Source organism: Micropterus dolomieu, linkage group LG11 (assembly GCF_021292245.1).
Source record: "Micropterus dolomieu isolate WLL.071019.BEF.003 ecotype Adirondacks linkage group LG11, ASM2129224v1, whole genome shotgun sequence".
Classification (NCBI taxonomy): domain Eukaryota; kingdom Metazoa; phylum Chordata; class Actinopteri; order Centrarchiformes; family Centrarchidae; genus Micropterus; species Micropterus dolomieu.
Genome location: NC_060160.1, coordinates 4,022,719 through 4,048,318, shown reverse-complemented (window position 1 = coordinate 4,048,318; position 25,600 = coordinate 4,022,719). Strand labels below are relative to the sequence as shown.

Sequence of the window (25,600 nt, the reverse complement as noted above, 5' to 3'; positions counted from 1 at the left end):
AGATTCTAAAGGAAGGACACATACACGACATTTCTCTGCACGATTCATTCCTTAATCTTGAATTCAAGGAGTGTTTAGTGCCAGTATGGCACTAACTCAGTAGTTCAAATTTGTCCGGGCTGGGATGGATCTTTTAGTATGTTCTTTAAGGCAGTGGGAACTGTAAAGATCTTCCAGGGAAGGAAAGTCTACATGTCAGTGTTTTGTTGCTGCTCATGAATCAGTTTATTCGTATTGTACGTGTGCAATATTGTTGTAATGATTCTCTGTGATGAGATATTCCTCCTTGTTTTTGCAGCCCCACAGTGACCACGACGCTGAAGAACCTGGGCGCCCTCTACAAGCGGCAGGGCAAGTTCGAGGCTGCTGAGACCCTGGAGGAAGCCGCCATGCGCTCCAGAAAGCAGGTGTGGTCCCTGGATGTCTTGAATCACAAAGATTCTTGGTGTTGGTGTTAAAAATTCAGAGATGGTGGTAGATGATTGTTGCTGGTTACCACCACTCAAGTGAAAGGGGTCAGCTCTTTATGTACAGCGGATTAAGAGCAGAAATGTTTCAGTCTAGTGTCAAGTTAGGGATGAGATATACTCACTCTTACTTATGAGACTTAATGGGATCTCCTCTGGAGATGAGAAGTGGGAGGCAGCAGAGAAGCTCTGCAGCTTTTATCCTGAATTAGGATTTAATGTCATCTCTTGGTTAGGAAATAACACATGAATTTAAAGTGGACTCCTGTGGTGCCACTGTAGTTACAGCTGTAGAGTTATTATGTTTTGGTTATTAATAAAATTATAAATATGTGTATGGATACCGTTTTTATTAAATCAAGTCAATATTTTGGGCTGTTGAGAGGCTGCTGAGAAGAACTAAAGAAATTTAACCGGCTTTGCAATTACACAATGCAGTAGATTTTCTCTCAAATATTTTTTCTTTTGCATCATTTCCTGAAGTATAGTTAACAGTTAATTTAAATAGCAGAACATTTAGGAAATGTGGTCATGGTGTAGAAATGTAAATAGCTTATGCACTATTGAAGAGGAAGAGGACTGACGTCACATTTTAAAACAGTCCCTGCCCTGCCCCCATATTAGATTGCCTTTTAAAGATTTAAAGCTTGTCTAATGTAAGAGGAGGAAGATGTTAGTAAAGATAAAACAAGAAGTATTTAGACTCTGATAACATCACCGTCCTACAGTTTGTTGCCCTGTTGGTCTGTGTTTTTCCCCTCTTGAATAATTTATTCTTCAGACAGAGTCATAGGAACCTGCCTCTGCATCAGTCTGAGCTCTGGTCTACCAGTGTCATTGTCCAGCTTTAATTGCACCAGAGGCTACTTGACTTTGAAAACAAGAAGAATGCCGTTGAATTTGTTTTTCATATAAATGTGTGCAGAGTTTGACACTAGAAGCCTGTTTTCACATTCACCTGCAGAAGTAATTAAGTGTCTCTGAGCTCACCTTCAGTCTGACATTAAAGGTGGGGTCTTTTTGTCAGATTCGGCAAATATCTCTTCACAGTCTGCTTGCTGTCTGTTCTGTGTATACACTTTGGACTCAGCCCTGGCTCTGTAAATGGTAAGCAAAGAAGATGGCCCACACCCCGCCGCAGGACACTATTCCAGACATGATTTGTGTGTCGGGGAAATTTAAATGACTTGCCCACAGACATTCAGCTTACTTTCTAGTTTGCCAAGATGTTGTTGTCTTGTTGTGATGTTATCTATAGTAGAAGGAGATTTGTGAGTATCACTGTCTGGAACGGGTGTGCTGGATCTGGGACTATTAGCTTTGCAGCAGCAACTGTAACAGCAGTTTGCTAACCCACAACTTAGCTAACGTTAGTTACTGTAAAACTTGTAATATCCCAGTCTTTTATTTGCTTATATCACTGAACTCACCCTGCCTATATTTGGGACAGGTGTCTATATGGGACAGTTCTTTAATTATTTTATCATGCTGGTAAATCTGAATGAAAAATACTTTGGGGCTCGTTGTTTTTGTAAAATGAACTAAACTAATGATTTGTGAATCTAACCGATCTAACGATGTGTATCATGTTTATATTGACAAAAGTTAAAACATTTATATCTGTATGCACAATCTAAGCAACTTAGATGTAGCTCAAGTAGGTGACCCGGTGGGCTTTAAGAGGTTTTATACATCCAAAGAACTTCTACAGTACCTGTTTAGCCACACCAGGCCCCTAAAATGCGTCTAACTGGGAATAGGCATTTAATTAAAGTTTTTTTTAAAATCAAGTTTTTTAAAGTATATTACTAGCTGTGTTGTTGTTCGCTCTATAACATGGGATTTGTTATGGAATTAGACTTCTCCGGTATCGTATACCCCACCTTTAACACATTTATGTGCATGAGTTTGGAAACCACTTGTGTAAATATGTCTGAAGGGGATCTTTTAAGCTTTAAAATGTCGTCATGGGTTTTTAGTGTTCTACTTTTCAAGGTGCATACTTGGTGTAAGCTAAGTTGTTGTATTGAAGAATCAGCATTCTCTGCAGCAGTTCTGCTGTGCAATTATTTCTTTAAAAGAAAGTTTTAAGTTGAGTTTTGTCCAATTTTGCTTTTGTAACTGCCAGCGCCTGAGTTTAGCTCAGCAGGTGGTAAAACTCTTTAGCTTTAATATTAATTGGATTGGATGAATTGGTACTTGTTCCTGTCAACTGTAAAGTGTTTGTTTGTGACAGTGTGCTCAAGCTGCAGGTGGCAGAGGTGCTTAGCTTTTGCTTTAATTGGATTAATTGAATTGGCATTTATTGTGTGTGTGTGTCAGGGTCTGGACAATGTGCATAAGCAGCGTGTTGCAGAGGTCCTGAGCGAGCCAGAGGCCCGCGAGAAGCAGCGAAGCCGCGAGAGTTTGACCTCTGACACGGTGAAATACGAAAGCGGGCCGGACGGTGGCGAGGAAGTGAGTATGAGCGTGGAGTGGAACGGGGTAAGTACAGTACACAGCCCTCAACATGTTACTGAGAGTCTCACACAAACTGAGCCTAAATCTGTCTGGACAGAAGCCACATACAAAGGGATCCGGTCTGATTAAACACGAGTCTTGCTGAAATAGATCTATGAATCATTTTAAGGTTGAGATCACATCCAGCTGGTTTGGAGCAGATTATTTTAACGCTGGAGCATCTACTGCTTTATTCAGTTATCTTTGTCTTAGTGAGGTAAAATGTGGGTATTTTCAAATAACAGCAAGACAGTATTCTGTCAAGACCAGTTTCATACATCACTACATCTGTAAAAACTCATGCACACTGACTCCAAACCACACATTTTTAAATCAGTTTGTTTCCAGTGTAACTACTACTACTACCTTTCTTGTTATTTGATAGACAGCAGTTGCTCACTGCTTAAAGGCTCAGCATAACAAGAAGGCGTAGTAAAACAGTTTATCATTCTTAAGCCTGGTGCACACTAGAGGATTTTCCAATTTTAAATACAGGAACACACGTGATACCACAGACATAACGGCAGAATTAATAGATTTTTAATATTTTAATCTTAAGAATTCAGTCCAGACGCAGGACCACACACTTGGCATTTATACTAAACAATTTCAGAGAGGCGGTTCCAGGATTTTGCAATCTCACAGAAACCAGTTTGAACAAACATGGCTTCAGACATAAACAAAAATGGAGGCAGACTGTCGTACCGTCGCATAGAGAATGACACTGTGGATGAACTCGAGGCTGAGAACAGGGAATCTGCATGGTTTATACGTGTTACAGCACGATCAAATACACAACACGTTGGTGATGCTTCCTGGTCAGCTCGCTCTCATTGTCTGTTGTGGGTTTCTTATCGGATTTCAAATCAAACTCAGACTACACCATCACTTAGGCCAATAATCTGTTCCAACCAGCCTCTGATCGGGAACACCCCCACGATTGTTAGTGTACAGTTTACGGTGCTCTTTTTCACTTTGGATCAAGGAAAACAGAACAGTGTGATTTCACCTTTAAAAATTTAAAGGCAAAGATAAGTACGTGAGGCCGTGTGATTAAAGGCTCTTGAGTTTGACAACCTAAAATTATATTGTTCCATATGTAGGATCTGTTAATATGAACGTAGGTGTTTATCAGGGATCCAGTGGCTTCAGTTGAGAAAGATACTATGAGGTTGTTACTTCAATCATTAAATGAATTTAAATTCTGTCAGAGCTGTTTAAAAAGATCATTTTGTATTTTGCTACACTGATAATGCTGATTGACTGCCAGAATGACCACACTAGCTACTGCTTGTACTTCACTGCTACACTGACTTTAATTAATAACACGACCAAGTGAGAAGCTGCTCTGCTCAGACGCTCACTTGGCTGGATCTTAAATCTCTGACAGTAGACGCTTGTGCTTCAGTCGTAGTGTTTTTACATTTATATACCGCTGTGCTCTTAATAAACTCTCCTTTCCACTTAAACTCTTTTCCAACTAACTCTTAGTCTTAAAAAAACTGCTTTCACCGCAGTAAAGCCCTCTGGTTACACATGTTGACAACACCCACCTAACTCCCTCTGCCGCAGAGCCACTTCTCTAACTGAGCTGGTACATTTCACAGTATCTGCAGTATTTTCTCTGCCTCTAGTGACTGCAGTGACTCAACATGTAGATGTAAGATCAATGTAGGCTGCTCACCTTCTCTTTTCTGAACGGCGGCTGCTGCTGCTCAGGGCTGGCCTGCTCACATAGCAACAGCAATCACAATGCCCTGAACAACCAATCAGCATCTCCTCCTGTACCTCTGGTTGTGGCTCTGGGAGGATTGGTGTGAAACAGATCGTATTCCTGTCAGCCAGTTATTAGCATACAGCCTCCTGCAGACAATCTCACATCACCGGCTGATATCTGGACCTATTTATATCAGGAGAGCTTCTCTGGAAAGAGCTTTAGCTGGAAGAACTTTTTAATAACGGTGTTTTTGTTTTGCCCGTCTCTGAACGGTCAATAACTCGGTGGCTGAAATGTCACCATAAAGCCAACAAGAAAAGCAAACGTGGTGAATTAATTTTGATTTTGATTTAAAATGAGATCAAACTTTATTGATCCCAGGAGGGGATTTAGCACTACAGCAGCACACGAAGATGACCAGAGATGTAGAAAGGAACAGATAACAGATGAGTTAATAAAAAGATATTTAAGATACAAGACAGATAACAAAAAGTTAACAGTATGTTACCCTGAAAACAAAGTTTTCTGAAAATTGTGGCATAGTAGTTGCAGTATATTTGGAATGAATATCAGTAAGATTAATGTTGAAATAATATAAATGTATGAACATTGTGTAGAAAATACTGTAATTTCTGTACACTGCAGTTTAACTTATATGGCTACAGTAGGTGGGTAAAAACATGGTTCTTGGTATTTTTACCCTCCACTGCTTCGCTGCAGCTGTCAAACTACATTTTGCTTTCCAACCTGTCAAAAGAAATCATCACTTCCACTTGAGCTCTCTCCACAGGCAGGTGTGAAAACATTTTTCCTCCTTCTTAAGAAAGAAAAGTTCTCTGAGCAGCACTGTGACTCATCAGTGTGTTCATCCTGGGCTCTGTACTGTACTGTACTCCTTCTGTTGATGTCTGTGATCTGTGTCCACTGTGCTGGAGCTCCCTGTGTGTGTGTGTGTGTATATGTATCTCTGCTTTGCATTTGTGTGATGAGCTGCCGCCTGCGGATGGAAAGTGTGATTTTTCCTGGTCTTTGTTCCTTTCCTTTGCTTGCTTTGTCAGCATGTTAGCAGCCAGAGAGGAAGGAAATGTTGTTTGTTTAGTTAGCCTGCAAGCTAAAAGTGAAGTTGTCACATAAAAACCACTTAAAACAGAATAAATGCTGATAATCTCACTTTGCTTGTGTTAAACACTGTAATCTCTAATAATTTTTTATTTTTTTTTATTATGATCACTAAAGTCTATCCAAATGCAGAATAGTGCAATAATACACTTTTCTCATGCAAAAATGCTGAAACATGTACCGTTTCTAGCTCCTCAAGTATGGCTGTTGGCTAGTTTTCTTCATTTCAATCCATTCAGTCAGAAAATAAATCCATCAATTATAAAAATAATCATTAGTATTGCAGTCCTACTTAATTCCTATGCAGCCAAAATATAAATGCAACCAAATGAAAAGGTCTAAATTTGACACAAAATATTCAGGCGCTGTCCGGCTGCTCGCGTGTCTCCTTCCTGCATCCCCTCTGTGCTCTGTGTTGTGGTCTAACAAAGTTTAACCTTGTTCTACCTGATGTAAATGTGCTTAACAATGATCCAGATGCAGACACAGTATCTCTCCATCGTTTTAAATTGTGCAAAAGCTCCTCCTAATGGCAGAGTCTGTGAATTACATCAGTCACTCAGACAGATAGTGAACTGATTAATATGCATGAACGAAAAGACACGTCGCTTTAATCACCACCTGATGGCCTTGTTATGTTTCGTTTGCAGTTTGGTTTTCTATCTGAATCTAAATAGCTAGGCGGGTACGTCAACATTGGGATTTTTGTGCAGAAAATTTAGATTTGGAGTGAATATGGTTTTGAGAAGAGAGTTTATAGGCATATTTTTGGTGGCTTGTGAGACGTTCACACCCTGTCAAAAGCTGTCAGGTGTTCTGTTTTTTTTTAACATGCTGAGGTTCAGCTGAGACCTTTTTCCACTGAAGCAGGAAGCAGGAGGTGTGACTTGTAAATGGACAGATAATAACTCGTCCTCCATCCTGCCTCTGTTTCTGTTCCTCTTTGGGTTTGTGTTGGTTTTCTGGGTTTTGGAGCTCCTGACGACTCAGTGGGGGAGACCCAAGGCCGTTTGGACTGAACTGTGGAAAATGGCTGATGTGAAGCTAAAGTCTGTGGTATTTCTGTTTTACCAGAAACTTGGTTGGAAGAGACATAAAACATAAATATTATTTTAGCTTTCTGGCCTGATTGTAGGTCATCAGTCACGTTTTTCAAAATCAGACTTATGTTTTGGTCCACAAAAATAAGTTGTAAGTGATATTTTATCATGTGAGACCAACAAAATACAACTACTGTCAGATTAGATCTGGTCCGCTGTCACCTTTTTACTATCCATTAGAGCTGGGTGAGATTTTTATCAGTCCATAGCCAGATTATTAGGTACACTTAGCTAAACTTAGTTGTAGTTTTTTGTACTGTACTGTTTTATAGAGGTGTTGATTCAATTTGCTGTACTTTACAATGAAAGAAGTTAGCATAAAATAGCCCCGATTTATTCAACAAGTAAAACAAGCATTTTAAAAGTTGTAAGCTTGTCATCTGGCTGACATCCCTGACATAGCATGACTTAATATTTTTAACAAATCGGCATCATGCTGTAGTTATTTCGGCATCAGTTTGATCCGTTTATTGTAACTAAATCACAGCAAAATGTTTATTTTGGGTCCATACAGCTGTAGTAATGGCAGTTTTTTTTATGATGTATAATAAGGACTTAAGTCTTTGTGTGCACTTTGGTAATGCTTTAGTTGATAACTTGGTTTGTGGTTTTCCAGACTTGAGCCTAAAACCATTCAGGACTGTTTCTTTCATCCGTCTTGACCAAACAAAGCAGGCAAAGCATTGCCACACCACATGTAATAATAGCATGTGATGTGTGTGGTTACTGCTTTAATTATTGACAGTCTATCAAAGTTTTTAATCAGTTAAAAGCATTTGTTTTATCATCATGTCACAACACTGCCTTTTTTACATGTTTATCTTGATTTGTGAGGTTGGGTGATCCGAAGCCTCTCTAGCTAATGCACAAGCTAATGGAGAAGTACTGTGTCTGATCCTTGTCGGTCTCTTTAATTGAATGTTTCCCTTCCTCTCCTCTTCCTCCACTGTTCTTTTCCTTCCTTCATTCTAAATTTCTCCTTTTTCTCTCTCTTTCACTGCTTGTGTTTCCTTCTTTCTCTTCTCTCCCTGCTCCGTCTGACCGGCAGGCATAACTCAACAGATGCCTTGTAATGGTTTCTAAAAACTTGTCTTCTGCATGACGGACGCCTCGCCTCGCCTCACCTCACCTCGCCTCAACCCCTTCAGCTTTGCAGTTTTCTCCAGCTCTCTTTCTACTCCACCTCTGGGCTCTGGTGGGATTCTTCACGCCGGGTCGTACCAGAGCGATAATGTTGCTTTCACGCCCTCCTCTCTGCTGTGTTTGGGAACAAGGAGTGTGTTTGGGGGGGGGGGTGGGGGGATGTGGAGACAGTCTGTGTGTCTAAATCCAAACTTTCCCACGCTTCACTCGACTGTGTGGATCTTCTGTGGGTGGGACTGGGGTGATGTTTCAACGTTAAACTGTTCTTTCTGCTGTCCTTTAACACTAGCCTCTGCTCCTCTACCTCCTGTCTTTCGGTCCCTCCCTGTCCCGGTGTCTTTAAACTATTCTTTCATGTTGGCTTTAGACTCATTTAATAGGTTGTTGGAAGAAGTGTGTGTGTGTGCGTGTGTGCAGGGAGATTGACGGTTTTCCCTTAAATCAAAACTTAAAGTAAAACTCTCTCCATTTTGACCTGAACTCTCAGAATCCTGTCCAAGTCTGACCAGAATAAAACCAAAATGAAAATGTTGCTTTGCTATAAACACTTTTTTTGCATTAGTGGAGCTTGACTCAAACATTCAAGTAGAGAAATGTAAAGAAATTACATTAAGTCAGGCCTTTAAGCAAAGTTGTTTAAAGCTAGCTTGTCTGTTGCTTCTGCACGACATTGTTTCCCCATTTTGGCAGCTGCTGGAGAAATAAATTAATAAATGCTGACGTGTAATATGAAGAGCTTCGATCGACAGCTAGTCGATGAATCATATCAGTCAGCTTTCAAACAAAAATGCTACACAATAACCGGTAAAATATAATGGGAATTTGTCACAGTATTCTGGTATTTTTAGACAAAAAGGAAAAAAAGATGGGTAGGTTAATTGATAATGAAAATAATTATTAGCTGCAGCACATCATGGATAGATCACAATATCGTATTAGCACTAGGCCTTCTCCAGTGTGAGGAATCATTATGCTTGCGTCGTACATTTAAGAACCTGATAAACATGATTTTGTGTCAGAATTAATCTGCACGATTAAAACGGATCAGGGAAAAACAAAGAGGGGTAAATATTAATTTGACAGTATGTTGTAAAATCAAAAGTTTCCCCTCTAAACAGAGGTTATCATAGATATGTTTCCACACAGCCATCCCAAAACATTTATGGACATCCGGCTATGACCAGCATGACTATGGTTTAGGAATAAATAGGCACAAAACTGATCACATCCTGTCTTTGTCACGATCAGTTGACAAATACACAACAACACATCCAATACAACCATTGCTAGACATGTTCCAGTTATGAAATGGTGAGAGTTAAAGCTTTGAACTTTACCCTCCTGCCTCTCCGTCTTTCTTTCTGTGGAGGTTTCGAAGCTCTTCGTCTGTCCTCTATCGTCCACTCGGTTTAATTCAGCATCTAAACTCATTAGTGGTGACTCAAAGTGATTTAACATGCTGTAAATAACATCAGCGTAACTCGTCAGCATGATCGAGAGCACCGCTGCTTGTGGCTCTGTGGGTTTCTGCTCCTGTTAAGAGTTTTTAGTCAGTAGTTTGTCACTCTGTGCTCTGTGTCATCTGCTCACAATGATATCAGACTTAAACTATGTTGTGACGTCAACGGGAGGACACATTAACGGGAACAGGATGCATGCACGATGTGTTTAAACGTTCATGTGTGCAACAGAAGAGAGAAATTGCCGCATTTCCAACTAAATGTTAGTTTGTAGAGTTAAGAAGTGAAGCATTTGGACAATGTGAAGCCTAAACATCGTGCGTCCAGCCTGTTCAGTCTGTATATAGGTGTCAGGATGGGCGGGGGAAGGGGTGGGGGTTTGCTGTAAACAAGCAAAGTTGCATTTGTTTGGGGATAGAAATAGTGTCATCATCTCTGTTTTCGGCTCCTGCTAATAATCTTCTGCGTGTCCTGTCCTGTTTGTGCATCTTACAGTTTGTCTTTCTTAACTTCTAATAAAGCCTAAACTCTTTGCTCACCTGAACCTGTGCCTGTCGCCTCTTTGTGTGTTTCCCTCTCTCTTCTGTGTGTGTGCCCTCATAACTGAGTGAGCTCTAAACAGTGATACCTCTCAGCAGCAGCAGCATGTTTGGTACTGAAACTGCTGGAAAAATACATGAAACTAACTTTACTTTGGCCGATTGGAAGCTGGGAGATCCCTGCACCACCACGTCTCTGTTAGCTTCAAATTACTGAATTTTTCTTTAGGGCTTTCGGGGAAATCGTGGGAGAAATGAAGTGTGGACAAAAAAATCCCAATTGTCAAACAACACAGAAGGAGTAAACGCCATTCATCAATCGAATAGTAGACATTAGTAGAGGTCGATGTCAGAAGTCAAAAGTTCATCATTAGATTCATTCATTACTTCTGTATAATCATAAAAGATCACGGAGCGAAATCGGGTCGTTAAATTAAAACACTGGGTCTCTTTGAGAAGCAACAACAAAAGGGAGCCAGGTTGAATTTGACTTGAATAAAATAAAAAAATCAAGTCAGCAAAATAGCATCAGTTAATTCTTGTCTTTTTATTTACATACATAAATCCAGTTTATCCCTCTAATAATAATAATAATAATAAAAATAACGATTTTCAGGACACTCAAGGACATCTTACATACAAGGTAATAAAAAGGTGCAATTAAATGAGGTGCATAATTCAAACAGTGCAAGTTTAAAATAACTAAAATAGGGAGCTTCTAAGTTCCCACGGGGGGAACCAACAAGAATGTAATTTAAGATTGAAAGCTCATTCTTGACCTCAGAAACACAATTTTACATGAGGCTAACATAATCAAAATGTTTAAAAAGTTAACACTAACATTCTGGTTGATTTGCTCTTCAACACCTCTGACGGGTCCCAGGAAGAAAAGTCAGATCTGTGCCACAGTTTTTGATGTACAGTTCATCAAATGCCAACCAATTATTAATATTACCAGCAGTCAGTATTGGTTTATCACAGACATATCTGTGCTCATCACTGTAAATGTCCTCTGGTACGTTATAAGGACATGAAGTAGAGAAATGAAAGATGTGTTTGAGGTAATTTAGTAACAGTGTTGTTGTTACATAATGAAACATTTTCTTTTCAGCTTTAAAATATTCCACTAAGTACACATCTAACTGTGTTTATAGAGCTTTGATAGCAAAATGTAATGGATCCTTATCAAATTATTAGTTTTTTATGCATTTAAACTCAAATTTATATATCTGTATAGACCTTAAAGCCGAAGTATCATTTGGACTGTAGTCAAAATGAACTAAAAATACAAATGCCTCGACATGTTCTTCTTTTCTGATCTGGGTAGTGATGATATTGTGGTTTTTCAGCAGGCTAGTTAACTAGCTTAACTAAATAACTTCGGACTGATATAGTAAGACTGAAGTGTGAAGGTCTGCTGGGCCAGAGACAGTTTGATTTCTGAGAACATGAAGACTTTATTATACTTTACACCATCTGTAATGAACTTGCTGATTGAGAGTCAAACAAGGAATCTAACTTAGTACATTTATTAATTTACTCTTTGCACAGTACACAATTTGAATGTACGACTTTTACTTGTAGCAGGGTATTTCTACACTGTAGTATTGCTATATTTAGTCAAAGTAAAAGCCTTCAAGATTATTTTTGTCAGTACCCAACATGCTCAGCTTCTTCCTCATTCATTCCTGGACTCTTTCACTGGGCCTGAGTCAGGAGCCCTTGTTTGGCTCTGGCCATTGAGGTTAAAATTTCTTTTTAATATTTTATCATATCTGAGGTAATGTTTAAATAGCTCAAAACTCCTCTGTCTTTTATGGAACAACAAAACAGAGTCCAGAATATGAAGAATCTGCAGCTCAAACATGAAGTCTAAACCTGATACTGTCACATCCATCCAGAAAGACAGGGAGGTGTTAACCATCTGGGACAGGGACACCAAAAAATAAGTTGCCATGCAGCCTCACTGCAGTTGTGTTGATGCTCCACTCACACAGAAACAGTTATGTGGAGTGAATCAGAGACAGCACTTTGCTAAAAGGTACGAGTTGGAACTGGATACATTTGGTGGTAAACATAAAATTAAAGGCTTGTTTTTGACCTTATTAGAGTAGCTTAGGTTGAAGGTCTGAGCTGGTTACATAGATCACTGGACTCCCTGTACCAATAAATGAAGGTGCAATCTGTCCCTCACTAACCGCGGCAACAAAAAAAAGCTGTGTGCATGGACGTACAATGCACAGATTACTGAGTCAGTAACAGTCAGTGTGCATCTGCATCATGTATGCACTTGAAAAGATTGTGCACTTCTGTTTGTGTGTGTATATTGACGTTTGACCATGTTTGAAGACTGCGTTCTTTGCCACTAAATCTGCCAGTGTAGCCTGAATTTTGAACCACACATTCAAATTTGACATTTTATGGCCTCAAAAAGTCCCTACAGTTATTAAGACAGAGCATAATCTGTTGTTATTTATCTTCTAAATACAGAATTTCAAAACATTTAGGCCATGAGATCAGGTCAGGTTACAGGTTTCAGTCAAGTTTCACTGATGGTTTTACAGACCAGAAAGAGTCCTGAATCTGAATCAGCATCAGGCAACATGCTGGATTTTTATCAAAGGCCTTATTTTCAATACGTTGGTCTGACACTAATGTCCATACAGTATGTACACTCCTCCTTTGTGTGTGTGTGCGCTCTATAGAAAAGGGTGTGTATGAATGAGTGTAACCCTGTGGCGTCTCCCATCAGGACGGCTCCGGCTCCCTGAAGAGGAGCGGCTCCTTCAGCAAACTGCGGGCGTCGATCCGTCGCAGCAGCGAGAAACTGGTCCGCAAGCTGAAAGGCGGCGGCTCGTCCCGGGACAGCGAGCCCAAAAACCCCGGGTAACTATCCCAACAGACACCTGACCGACCTGCTACAGGTGACTCTGACTTAATGCACTGGAGGAACGAGCCGGCCCCCGGGCTCGGCGGCTGGCGCACTAACCAAAAACAAAAAGAAGGGATTTGCTCTGCTTTGCTGGTGGTGACGTGGTGTAACTATGAAGCTGTGTTTGCACATGAAATGATGGAGGAAGCTTTTACCGGCACATTTGTCCTTTTTCCCATCACATCGGTTTACCATGCTGTTCTCACGCTGCCATTTTTAATAGTTAAGTTTGGTTGTCAGCGAGTATTAGGACCACTGAGTTAGTGAAAAAAGGACGTATTTAAAAAACAGATTAAGAGAAAAAAAGTCTGATATATTATGAGATAAGTTGTACTGTTTTTTGAATTCAGTTATTTATGTATTTGGAGGAAAATGACTCAGTAGTTTGAGAAAAAAAATCAAAGTTTAGTAGTAGAAAAAGTTGTACTATTTTCAGTTCAAATTTTATATTCTGTGAAGAAATGTCTGAACGTTTGGAGAAACATTTTTTTGAGAAAAAGGATGCAATATTTTGAAAAACTGTAATATTATGAGAAAAACATTTACTATTTTTAGAATAAAGATGTACCATTGAATATTTGGAGATAAAAGTGGTTGTAGTTCAACAAAGAAAATCTAGAAAATGTAATATTTTGAGAAACAATGCATAATATAATATAAACATCCTGTTACCGTTAATTTTAAGGAAATGTTTTAATATTTTGAACTTAAAATCTTAAGACAAAACTTCTCCATAAATTGTTGACTTTATTTTAGAGGGATGACCTCATAAATTTTCAACTTTATGCTCTAAATATTACAACTTTTTTTCTATAATATAATAATTCAACTTTTGAAGGTTTTCCTCTCGGTGGTCCTAATATTCTGCAGTGATGACTTATAAACCTGAACATGATTTAAAATAGAAAACCAAAGGTAACTAGCTGTACATGTAAAGAACAGTATTGATGAAATGGGAAAATAATGCAACTACTTCAAACTTTGCTCACATGCTGTGACGGGCGACGTGTATAAAAGCATCTGCAGTGAGACACAAACTACTAATGTCTGCTTCTGAAATGCCTGTTAGGCCTGTGGAACTTTTTGTTTTAACCTCTAACAGTTACACCTATTTATTGCATTTTGTGCATTTGGGCTATTTATTTCAATTTCTTTTTGAAATATAGTTCAGTTTTTCTCATATTTTAGGATTTTTATTATTTTCATTTTCTTTGTGAATTTTACTTTGAAAAACAAACTTGTCTGCATGGCTGTTTCTGTTTAGAGTTTTATGCTGTGTTGAATTTTTATTTATGAATAAATTTTTTCATTTGAATGTCTCCTTGCATGCCTCATCTGTGTGCTCACTGGTTTCCATTTTCCTTTCTGGTCTGCTCTTCTCTGTGGCTCCTAATGAGGGTGGACCAGTTGGCTCCCAGTAACTTTAAGTCACTGCAGAAATGTCCATTTTAACAAGTGCAAAGATACCGTCACCTCATAATAAGTTCAAATGGAAAGAACTGTGTTGCGCAAACCCCACAACCTTTAAATAGTCAGTCAATGCAGAAGTGTTTACATTTTTTTGTATTTGACAGCAGCAATAAACGCAAAATATGGTGAGAAAGAAAAATGGGACCACATCCAACAAAAGATCCCCAGCAGCATCGAGCTGTGGATGTTACCTACGTCTCAGATCAGGCCGAGTTTATTTCCTTTAAGTTTCACAAACTCCAGACCCACCTCACTGTAAACAGCTTCATTAAGAGTTAATTTGCATCTTCCCGCCAGCAAATCAATTAGCCAGTTTTAGAGCAGCTGAAACCTCACGCACCTTTTACGGATCACCTTTAAAATCTTGCAATTCTATCCACCAAAATTTTGCCACGTTGCTTCGCTATATACCTACAAGGAGTGTGACTCGATATTAAAATTAGATGGTTTTTTTCTCGTCTAGATGAAAAGCTGCTTTGATGAAATTGGCAAAGAAGATGCCCCCGCCACTTTCAAATAGTTTGTGTGGCAGCATTTTTGTACCCGGTGGAAACGATAAACAGCGACAGAGAAGACATGAACAATGAACATTTTCAAATGCACCTGCATTGTTTTCGAATTTTGTGACTTTCAGTTGAATAAAATACAGTTTTTCTGCTCATCATTGACGATTTAAAAAAAAAAAAAATCGTCTCGTGAGCCAAGTGTATCGTCACACCCCATACATGTAGGAGTTAAAGATTTCTTACTTTTGTGCCACAAAAACAGAATAATTTTTTGTCATTTTGCTTTTAGTTTATAGTGAAAGCATAGATACAGACAGGAAACACTCGAAAATAACTGTATTTATTTTTATTTAAACTTTATTAACAAACTATTACAGCTATATTCTCAAAGTATTCTGACTTTACATACATTTTCGACATTATTTTTTAAACAATTTAGCCTTTTTTCCTGATATTTTGTGACTTTTAATACTTATTTCCCCAGCTCAAGTCAAATAGGTGCAAACAATATTCACTGCGTCTGCAGGACACCTCCAAAAACATTTTTATTTTAAATCATGTTTCTCTTCTTAAATATGTCAAGAATGTTATGAATCGTGTTTTATTGTTTAGTTGAAGGAAAACACTTTACTGCGTATCATGTTAGGAAGTTTATTTGAATGCTAATCAAGCACCAACCTGCAAAATAAAAGTTTCACACATGAAAACATGAATATTCTTGTATAAAAATAAACGGTAGATTTTTCACCACCTTTATCCAAAGGGAGCAAGAATAATGTGTGCGTCTCGTTAAAATCTGTCAGAATTGTCAGGATGGACATGTTTCTGCAGTGTCGCCCTTCTGAACTCAAGTTTTTGTTCAGGCATGAATGTTGGTGTTTGCATGAACTTCACTGACACGGAAATATCAGTTTACACCACTCACACCTGCTGCAGATTATTTCAATTAAAAATGTGGCACCACTTTCTAATAAGGGTTTATGAGGTGTATCTGTTACAAGCTATTAATGAGAGCAAACTACAGGTTGAAAGTCTTAAGAAAAACTCAAATACAAACGTCAGCCAAGTGTATTCTTATAAATGAGCTTAAAAAGTGTTTGCTAATGGGGATCACATGTTTCTCAATTATTATTAATATTAACACAAGAGCAGAAATGTCACAAAGGGTTTTTACAGCAAATTGATAAAATTAGAAAGTTGTTAATAAACGGATTTTGTTCCAGATGCTTAGCAGCACTTTTTCATGGTCGGAGGTCAGATGCGTATTGAGGTGGTTTTAATTATTGAACCAAAAAGATTAAAAGACAAAGAAAGTCACAACTTGCAACATGATAAAGGGTTTTATATTAGAAAGTGGTACCAAATTTTTTATTTAACATCTAAATTTCAGGAAAAGGAAGAGAAAAGGTTGACAAATGAAACAGTCTTGTGAAACTAACCTTTTGTGTGAAAGTATCATGGATGTTATTAACTAACATACCACCATTTCCATTGAGCTAAAATCCTCACACCTGACTCTCCACCCCCTCGCCCCCCTGACCTCTGACCCCCTCCCCACCGCCTCCCTGCATGTCACGGCTCTGGGTGCAGCATGAAGCGAGCCAGCTCTCTGGGGGTTCTTAACGTGGCGGACAAGGCTGCGAGTGACCACTACCAAGTAAGGAGGCTGCGAGTGTCGGGACAAAAAGTATCTGCAGAGAGTCTGTCAGCTTGTCTTTAACCCTGCTGGTTTCCTGTTATGGAAAGGTCAAAGTTCAATTCCTAAAAAAACTCAGTGCTTCTGTGAAGAAGAAATGCCTCCTAAAATATGTAGCGTACAGTAACACAATTATGTTTTCCTGGTAATATTTTCATTAGCTTTACTTTGTAGTGAAAGAAGAAAATAATTTAAAATAAAGGGAAAATGGGAGCTTATTGTTCTGCATACACTGAATAACTGTTAACTAAATAGAAGAAGGAATCAAGCAAAAATGCAAAATATTCTTCTAGCTTATCAAATATAAGAATTTGCTGCTTGTCTCGGTTGATAAATTTAATATCTTGGATGGAGTTAAGGGTAGTTTTCAGTAATTTCTGACATTTTGTAGACTGAATAATCTGTTGATTACTCAAAAACATGATCAACAGTTTAATCTATAACCCAAATAATCAACATTTATGGCCCTAACCAGGTTACTTTATCTATGTATATCTACTTTGGGCACAATGCTGTAGAATATGTGGTAAATCTGTGCCTTGAAAATCCTGTGGTACCTCGTAATTAATATTCAGACGGCCCTCAGTGACATTTGAGAAAAACACAGACATTAGTGATGTAAAAATGCATTTTCAGCATATCGTGTGTTTGAGATTATCTTCTAAATGTTCATAGTGAGTGACTTCACCTCCACCTAAAATTTAGTTAGTCAGCAGGTAACAGTTAAAAAATCTAAAAGATCAGATGCAAAAACATTTTAGCTTCTGTATCACAGAATTCTGTGACTGAAGGCTTTCCTGACTCAGAAAAATAAATTTATACAGTCAAGTAAGTCTTAATAAAATAAATTCACTAGCTTTGTTCCAGACTTTCTTAAATCACACATTTCTCCAGTGATTCAAATAGTGAAGTGTAATTATATCTTATCATCATGCTACAATTTCACAGTGTTGCTGTTATAAACATAGGAAACCGCAGACTGAAGTAGCAGTAGAAGAGTAAGGGAAGGTACATACAACAAAAATTAATTAATTTGAAAAGAAATGGCCAAAATGCAAATGAGTTTGAATTTCAAAGAGTGCCTGAGACTTAAAAGTTAATTTCTGCATTTTTATTTAAATGCTAATCCACCCACCTGGTTCCCAAGAGGGTTAAAACAAACTTTTCGACCCGGTCTTTACTTTTATACTCCTCTCTCTTTATAAATTGTATCTCCTGATTCTCTGTTGATTTAGTTTTGTGAACAAATCACAGTGTTTGTCAAATGACACCTGATGAGTAACAACACAAGCGTGACTCACACTAACTTCAAACCATCTTTATTTTTACTAATCAACACAATCAACTTTAACAGGGAGAATGTTTTAGTTTTTTGACACTTTAACTTTAGTTTGTTATCAAGAAAATCTCACACTGTATGACTGATAATATGAATAAAATACTATGTAAAGTCCCTGAAAACTTGGTTTCAGACCTTAAATACGTATATAACATCAGGTATTTGTGACTAAATAATTAACAACCACAGTTGACTATAATTGTGCAAACACATACTGTCAGTTTCTGCATAACGCATGTGGGCATTCTTAAATTGTCTCTGTTGTGATTTTCTGTGTTGTTACTGTCTTATAAAAATAGTCCCCCATAAAATTAATCCCAGCCACCTGTTTATGTAGTAAACATCCATTCAGAATTGATAAATTAGGTTTCTAAAATGAATCTCGCTCTGCAACTCATGGTTTCGAATCTTCCTTTAGACACCGTTAGCTAACGTTTAACCCCGACACCTTTTACAATCCTAATAGTGGCAGATTTACGACAAATTCATATTCGTTTTTTTAATTAACAGTCGTCTGTTGTAGACGAAAGTAGCTTGTCTTTTAATCAGTAACTGGTTTGCCTGCTGAAATTACAACTGTCACCAGCTAGCTAATTTAAGGCTAATGTTAGCTTAATGACTTAGCTAGAAAAGCACTCAGGTTGATTATTGATATTTGTATCTGACTTGTTTTTTAAAAAAGTTAAAGGAGTCCTAAATATACACTTAATGGTTACATACATGATATTGTGCTAAAATACTAAAGCTAGAGCTTTAGTACTTAGCTAACGCTAAGCTAAAAGAACAAGAAACATTAAGTCTGCATCCTTACCGACTGTTTAGCTTAAATACTTTAAGACAATCAAGACATTAGATTAATGCTTTATTGGTTGTACTGTATTTTCAAATATTCACTTTTAATGTTAAGAAGAAAAGCCTTTCAAGATGTAAACTAATCGATGTGTTTGATTGGCAGCGTTTGCCAGAGTGTTAATTTCCCCCAAAATACAATAAAAAGCAGACAGAGCTGCTAATGTTAGCCTTATAAATACTCCAATAGCATCGAACTCAAATATGAAAATCTGATTTTCATTGTACATAGAATATTTGGTGTTTTTGGACTTTTGGTTTGACAAAACAAGACAGCAGCTTAATATCTGATTGTGAGCAGTTTAGTATTTTCTTAGTAGATCATAAAAAAACATAAAACTAAATAAAAAATGTTCCCAAATCTAACAAAATAGCATCAAGGACCAGCTTCCACCATCTGGGGAAATACTAGATGATAAGCTCTTTCGCTTTGGAAGTAACATGTAGTTACTAGTAAGCTCTGTAATGCTAACGTTTGTAGCTTATGTTAAGACTAGATAAACACCTTTTAAATCATTCCATATGCCTTTGCACATTTGTCAAGCTAAAAATAAAATCTTACTTCTTAAAAAGTTGACATATTGTTGGCTCATATTTCCTCTCGCTACATTTTCTCCAGGAACGAAATAATCGTCTGAGAAAGAGTCGCGACCTGAGTGCCAGCCACACTGATCTGGCGCGTTGAAGGTTTTTCTTCCCGACCGTGGCAGAAGTGGCGGACGGACTCCTGAGAGGTCACGGAGGTCATGAGAATCCACTTCCTGTCCACAAACTCCGGACCCACCTCACTGTAAACAGCTTCATATCGTCCACATTATACGTCAGCATCACACCACCAAGTGCTCACTGCACAGGTTTCATTGCACTTTTGAAGGTTTGTGCTGCGAGAGGGGGATTTATTGTTTTTCAGTACATATCGAGGAACATGAGGAATATCTGAGTGTGTGTATCTTTTCTGTGTATATCTGTTTTTTGTATGTGCGCGTACTGTATGTAAGTGTGTGCTGGTGTGAGTATTTTGCTTTCTCGAATCAGTCCCTTTTTAAATATTTAACCTTCTGCTAGCGCTCGAATGAAGGCAGATTGCAGAGTGTAGGTTTAGTTTTACAAACATTTCTGATGTCGATGGCAAAGAAATTAACTCATTGGTACTTTTAAATCGTAGTGTGTGAAGTCAAATAGCTCAAATTCACTAACAGACAGGCTAAATCTGCACGAAATTACAAACTGCAAGTTAAAGTGTGTGACCATCACTGAGGTTCACGAAATTTATGAAACAACATGGCAGTTTGTTTCAGAATGGGTTTTTAGTGGCGAGCTGCATCACAGCAACACAACAGAATATTTACAAAATATTTAAGTACATTTACTTAATATGGAAAGTTCATACAGTATTGCCTATAATGTTAAAATAGCTCGATTTGAAAGTTAATGAAGGAGAAACTCAGGAAAAAAGTTATAGACTTGTTTCATAGTCAGTCTAATTGAACCCCACAACATCAATACTGTTTGGCTTTACCTGCCGAGGTTTCACTCAAACAATGAGAGAAGTTCTGCCTCTTAGAAAATGTTTTTAATAACTAAACCCGCTGAACACTCTGCAGAGAACTTGTCCAGCAATGACGTCTTTTTGTAGGCCGACCCGGACGTTAGCTTAGCGTTCACTCTGCAGGTTTCCAGTGAAAGTTCTGAACTGTTTTGTTTTTTATTAGGAAAGTATGATTGGTAGCAAATGAAGATTATAATGATATGATATTCACAAATCAGCAGACATTCAGCAATATTTCTTTTAAGACAAAAACGTTGGAAACCTGTCGAGGGAACCCACATCTCAAATGCTTTTCAGAACTGTTTTCCAAAAATGTTCTGTCCTGTGTTTATTGAAGTTTTTGCTTTTGATGTATGAAGTTCTATGTTTACATTTAGGGTTTTGTAAATTAATGTTGTTGGGTTTTTTTGTCCTTGCGCTGCTCTGAAGAGTTTCTCTTTATATCCTTATGTTACAAAAAGCCTTGAGAGTAGCTGCACTGTCTTCCTGAACAGTTGAGTTTGAGAAACAACGAGGCAGGACGATGACATTTATTAGCACATGAAGGCCTAACGACACTCTCTCAGGATCGAGGCTGTAGTTTCACACACTGACTGCAAAGTTAAGGCCACTCCAGACTTTTACACATTAAATGCCATTTGTAGTAATGGCCGGAGAAATGTTACAGCATTTTTTTTTATTTGTATTTTTTACTTATTTTAGTCAAGACAACACTTTACCATGTGAGTAAAGTTGAACAAGACCAACCAAAAAGTACAAATTATGAATAATTAAAAGTAGTTTTTATCGTGTGAGAATTACTCTTGAGATTTAAGTTGCAAATGGTAAATATATGTTTGCTATTACCAAAATAAGAGGGAGTATTGCCCTCTATGCAGAATCAAAACCCAGCTAACACAAATCAGATTGCAAACGTAATCCTGGTATAAATACTGATTAAAATTGTCATTACTGTTTTTATACAACAGCCATCTTTATGTAAAAACTTACTGACTGATCGTCGTTCCAAGATTAAAGATGTGGGTTTCTAGTTTGATTAACTTTAGTTCACTATGCATACATGCTCTCTTTTCATTTAACGGAACCAAGTAATGGATATTTATCATCTTATACTGGTGACAAGCTTGAAATACAACAACAAACATAAAAATATAGAAAAACTTAAAGCCCCATCAATCGATATTTAGGATTTAGTGCCTTGTTGAAGAGTTTTGCTTGTTTACGATGGAAGTTTCAGGCTGAAATCAGTTGAACATCTTTTAAGTGCTGATAAAATATGTTTCTTTTTTGTTATGGTACCTTACTAAAATATACAAAACAATTTTTTGTTTTTAAAAACACCTGTCTTTCATCGAGCAACAGAAACCAAACTTTTCAAATCTTAAATGTTGTCTAAATACAAGCTGCCAAGAACTTAAAATAAAATGTTCCAAAAATGGGCAAATATAAAATAAATCTAAAACAATATCTCGTTAAGGAATATGGCTGCAACTAACCCGATTAATTAATGAATGACTTGGTCAATAAAATGTAAGAAATTTTAATTTCCCAGGGTGACATTCATATTAATTTATTCTTGTTATGACTGTTGGTCAGACAGACAAATACGAGCGTTGGCAAGTACCAGTCCAGCGACCGGCGTACCAAACCACGCATCACGTGAATGTTTAACACGTGGTAAATGTTGTGAAACAGTCGTTGTTTGGTTAGGTTTAACAAAAGATTGTGGTTTGTGTTAAATAAGAACATTACGTCACATAACACAAGTCATCTACAAAATGTTATTTAACTTAAAACATATCATCTTTGACTTTATTTCACACGGGACTTGAACCTTGGTTCAGTCCTAAGTTTATTTGGCACATCTATCTATCCCCCCAAACCGCTTACATGTCGCTCTTTATACTACATCACCTGACTTCTTCTGTCACTAGAGGTCATGGCCTAACTAAAAATATAAATATGGGTCATAATAAGATATATAACAATCGACCTATAAAGCTGGTGAGGACAGGCGGCATTTAAAGTCTGGTAGTTTTTCATGAACATTTAGTTTCTTGACAGGGGTGTGCAATAAGCTTTTTGTTTGACTTTAAAAAAATTTCTTTACCAAAAAACTCACTGCCGATTCTGATTTGTAAATTTGATCACAAAAATTAATGGATATCCTGACCGAAGTAGAGAATTTATATGAATGCTTTCATTCCAGAACATTATACTGTTTATCCCTTTTTAAATAATAATAAAACATAGATAGAAGTGATTTGATAACTTGAATAATAGCAATGGTAAGTTTTCCTTCAGTGCCGGCAATAATGTAGTCAAAGACGTAGTGATTTCTCATTTGAAACGTCTAATTTTTGTTTGTTTTGTCTTTGTAACGATGGTTTTATTGACACTGTTGGACGTTACAGAGTGTGTTGAAGCTTTTTTGTGACTGTTGATCAGTCTGCTCGTCAGCCTGCTTTGTGCTTTATTTTATTTTGATCCTTATTGTCTTACTGTTAGAAGCTCCACAAAGTAACGAGGCACATAACTTAACAATGTCTGATGGTTTTGATGAACTGGGCAACACTTTGGGGAACGTTAAGACACAACACCTTAGTGTAGTGATAAAGTGATGTTCAGGGCCGATACACGTAAAGAGACTAATTTAATCGTTTACACAAAGTAAAATGCAGTAGTATCAAAAAGTATAACAGTAGTTTTATATGGAAGCAAAGAAAAGTCAATTTAAAGACCACTGATGTTATTGTAGTTGATTTTAAAGTGGATTATATAAATATATAATAATATAGACATAACTGGTCCTTGAATGTAGTCTGACCAATAAAGTTTTAATTTATCATCAGAATTTAAAAGTGGAGAATTTAAACCACACAAGTATATATATCAAAAAATAATAATAATAAAATACATATTTCACAATTATGGATTAAGTTGCTTATAAGATTAAAATCCTAAAAAAAATTTTGCTTCTATAGTTTTAAGTATTTTAAGCAGTTTGCTGTTTTGGGTCAAATTAAAAAATATATTAAAAATATTCCAAAGGGAAAAATAATATTTCAACAAAACAACTTTTTCTTCTGGAATATTTCTTGGTATGTGGGTAGATGCTGTATATACTTACTGACAACAAGATTTTCCTGTCCTGAGTAAAGCAGCAATGTTGAAGCATTGTTGCCCAATGCTAAAGGTCAAAGTTGCTCAAACTGTTGCCCAGTTACAGAGGACAACCTGCAGCAGCTTGATGCTGATTATTACAGGAAGGACAACTTAAAATATTTTCCTGAAACTATGACTTATCATTAGTTTTTAATATGCAAGACTATTTTACAGTGATGATTATGATGACGTGAATGTAAATGGCTTTATGGAAGTGCAGGTAACAATGAAAAGTTGACTCTATATGTGTGTGTTTGTTGTTAAAGCAGCAAAGTTAAAAGTCTCTCAGTCCGTCCTTTTGTTGCGGTTTTTTTTTTTATATCAAAGGGTAATTTCTGATCCCCGCCTGTGGATTGTGTTGTTGTGCGGAGCAGCGATGTGGATGATTCGATAAAGTATATTCTCAGGTTGGGACAAAAATGGTTTTATGTCCATTTCTTTAAATGAAAGTGTAACATGTGACCTCTGTCGCCCTCTGTCAGCGCTCAGTGGAACTCGCAGCAACACTGAAAGAACTTTCTCCCCTTACACAAGCTAATTAAATCTAATTAGAATACATTTAATATTTTATGTAATGTTATAATACTGGTTTTGTCATTTGCCTCTGTGGACTGATGACAAGGTTGTTGACGGATAATTTACGTCCCCATACATAAAAGTTTTAGCCAGAAAGTGCAGAGAGTTTATGATCAGGCGGAAAAGTTATTACTGCTGATTATTTTCTCGATCAATCGATTGTTTGTTCTTTAAATCAAACCTTATTTTCAGTCAGAAAATACCAAAAAGATTTTTAATAATTTTGAGGTTTGGCCTTATTAAAAAAAAACATTGTGAACGTCTCACCTTTGGCTCTGGGTAATTGTGATGGTGACTCACTATTTAAATATTTTTTTTTAATTAATCGATCGATTAATGGAGAAAATAATCAGCAGATTGATCCATAATGAAAATAATCATTAGTTGCAGACATGAAGCAACAATTTAAATGCAGCACAATACTTTACTTGTATTTTCACAATACTTTTACTTAAGTAAAGGATCTGAATACTTCCCCCACCGTGGGGCATTTATCAGCCTAGTAACCACGGCACGATTTGGATGCTGCACCTTCCTCATGTCCCGCTCTACAACTCTGCATGCTCGTTTCCTAAATCTAAATTAAGATTAAATATCAAGCTGCACATATCCTCTTGTTTTGTTTTTGTTTGTGAGTAAGATGAAAGTATTTTATGCTTCCTACAAGGCAGCATTGTCGACTCCTCCATGTTAAATATAACAACCGTCCCCTGTTACGTCTTGTATGTAGAGAAAATGTTCCTGGATGAGACTGGCTTTCATGATACTACTTGTTCTCTGTAACCGCTGCTCTCTCAGACATGTTGGCTTCTGATGTTCCACTGCGCCTCCTCCTGTTCACCTGAGCAGTGACGTTTGTTTATTGTTCAGCTTCACTGTATTTGAATAAAACGGTCAAATTTATGACTTTTGTTCTGTCATTTATAATATTATTTATGTAAGTGCTGTGAATAAGCACAATTCTGAGGTATTTGTACTTCATTAGAGTGCACTACACTACATTTGGCTAATTTACATAATTGATTCTACCCTGTCTGACCATTGAAAACCATCTCTAAGTGCTGATTTTGAATTTTGTGATCCACAAAATAGGCATATACAATGCTACAGATATAAACAAGGTTAACGGATCAGAGGTTGCTTTGTGGGGAGAGTTGTAAACAGCTATGTATGTACAATAACATTTATATACATTTTACAGAGTAATTCATAATGAATTTGCTGAAATTAAAGAAAGATTTTTAAATAAGTGTTGCAGAGCTGTGTACCAGCGTGATGGCCATGGGGCACAGGTTTAGCTCCTTTTTAACCTGACAAGTTTAAATGGCCTGGCTCCCTCTGTATTATCTGCTAAATTAATAATAAAATGTGTTATTTTACTAACAAAAATCCTCTTTTAAAAAAAAACAAACAATTTTATGTAGATGAGGAGAAAATTAGTCTGCTAGTAGCAGCGCTAGAGATGAAACCTTAT

At 37.3% G+C, this 25,600-nt stretch overlaps 1 protein-coding gene across 6 annotated transcripts in view; it reads left to right on the top strand.

Annotated features, from left to right (window-relative positions):
- LOC123979583 (kinesin light chain 1) overlaps positions 1 to 25,029 on the top strand; it is a 55,534-nt gene extending 30,505 nt beyond the window's left edge. The window contains exons 12-16 of one of the 6 annotated variants that reach the window (XM_046063565.1): positions 299 to 407; positions 2,790 to 2,924; positions 12,797 to 12,930; positions 16,543 to 16,609; positions 19,456 to 25,029. In XM_046063565.1, the coding sequence (XP_045919521.1) occupies positions 299 to 407; positions 2,790 to 2,924; positions 12,797 to 12,930; positions 16,543 to 16,609; positions 19,456 to 19,521 (511 nt within the window). In that variant the 3' untranslated portion in view covers positions 19,522 to 25,029. Of the gene's footprint in view, positions 1 to 298; positions 408 to 2,789; positions 2,952 to 7,950; positions 8,578 to 12,796; positions 12,931 to 14,909; positions 14,929 to 16,542; positions 16,610 to 19,455 lie in introns of those variants that run through there. The other 5 variants (XM_046063564.1, XM_046063568.1, XM_046063566.1 and 2 more) reach the window with 5 other exon arrangements.
- Positions 25,030 to 25,600: the final 571 nt, after the last annotated feature.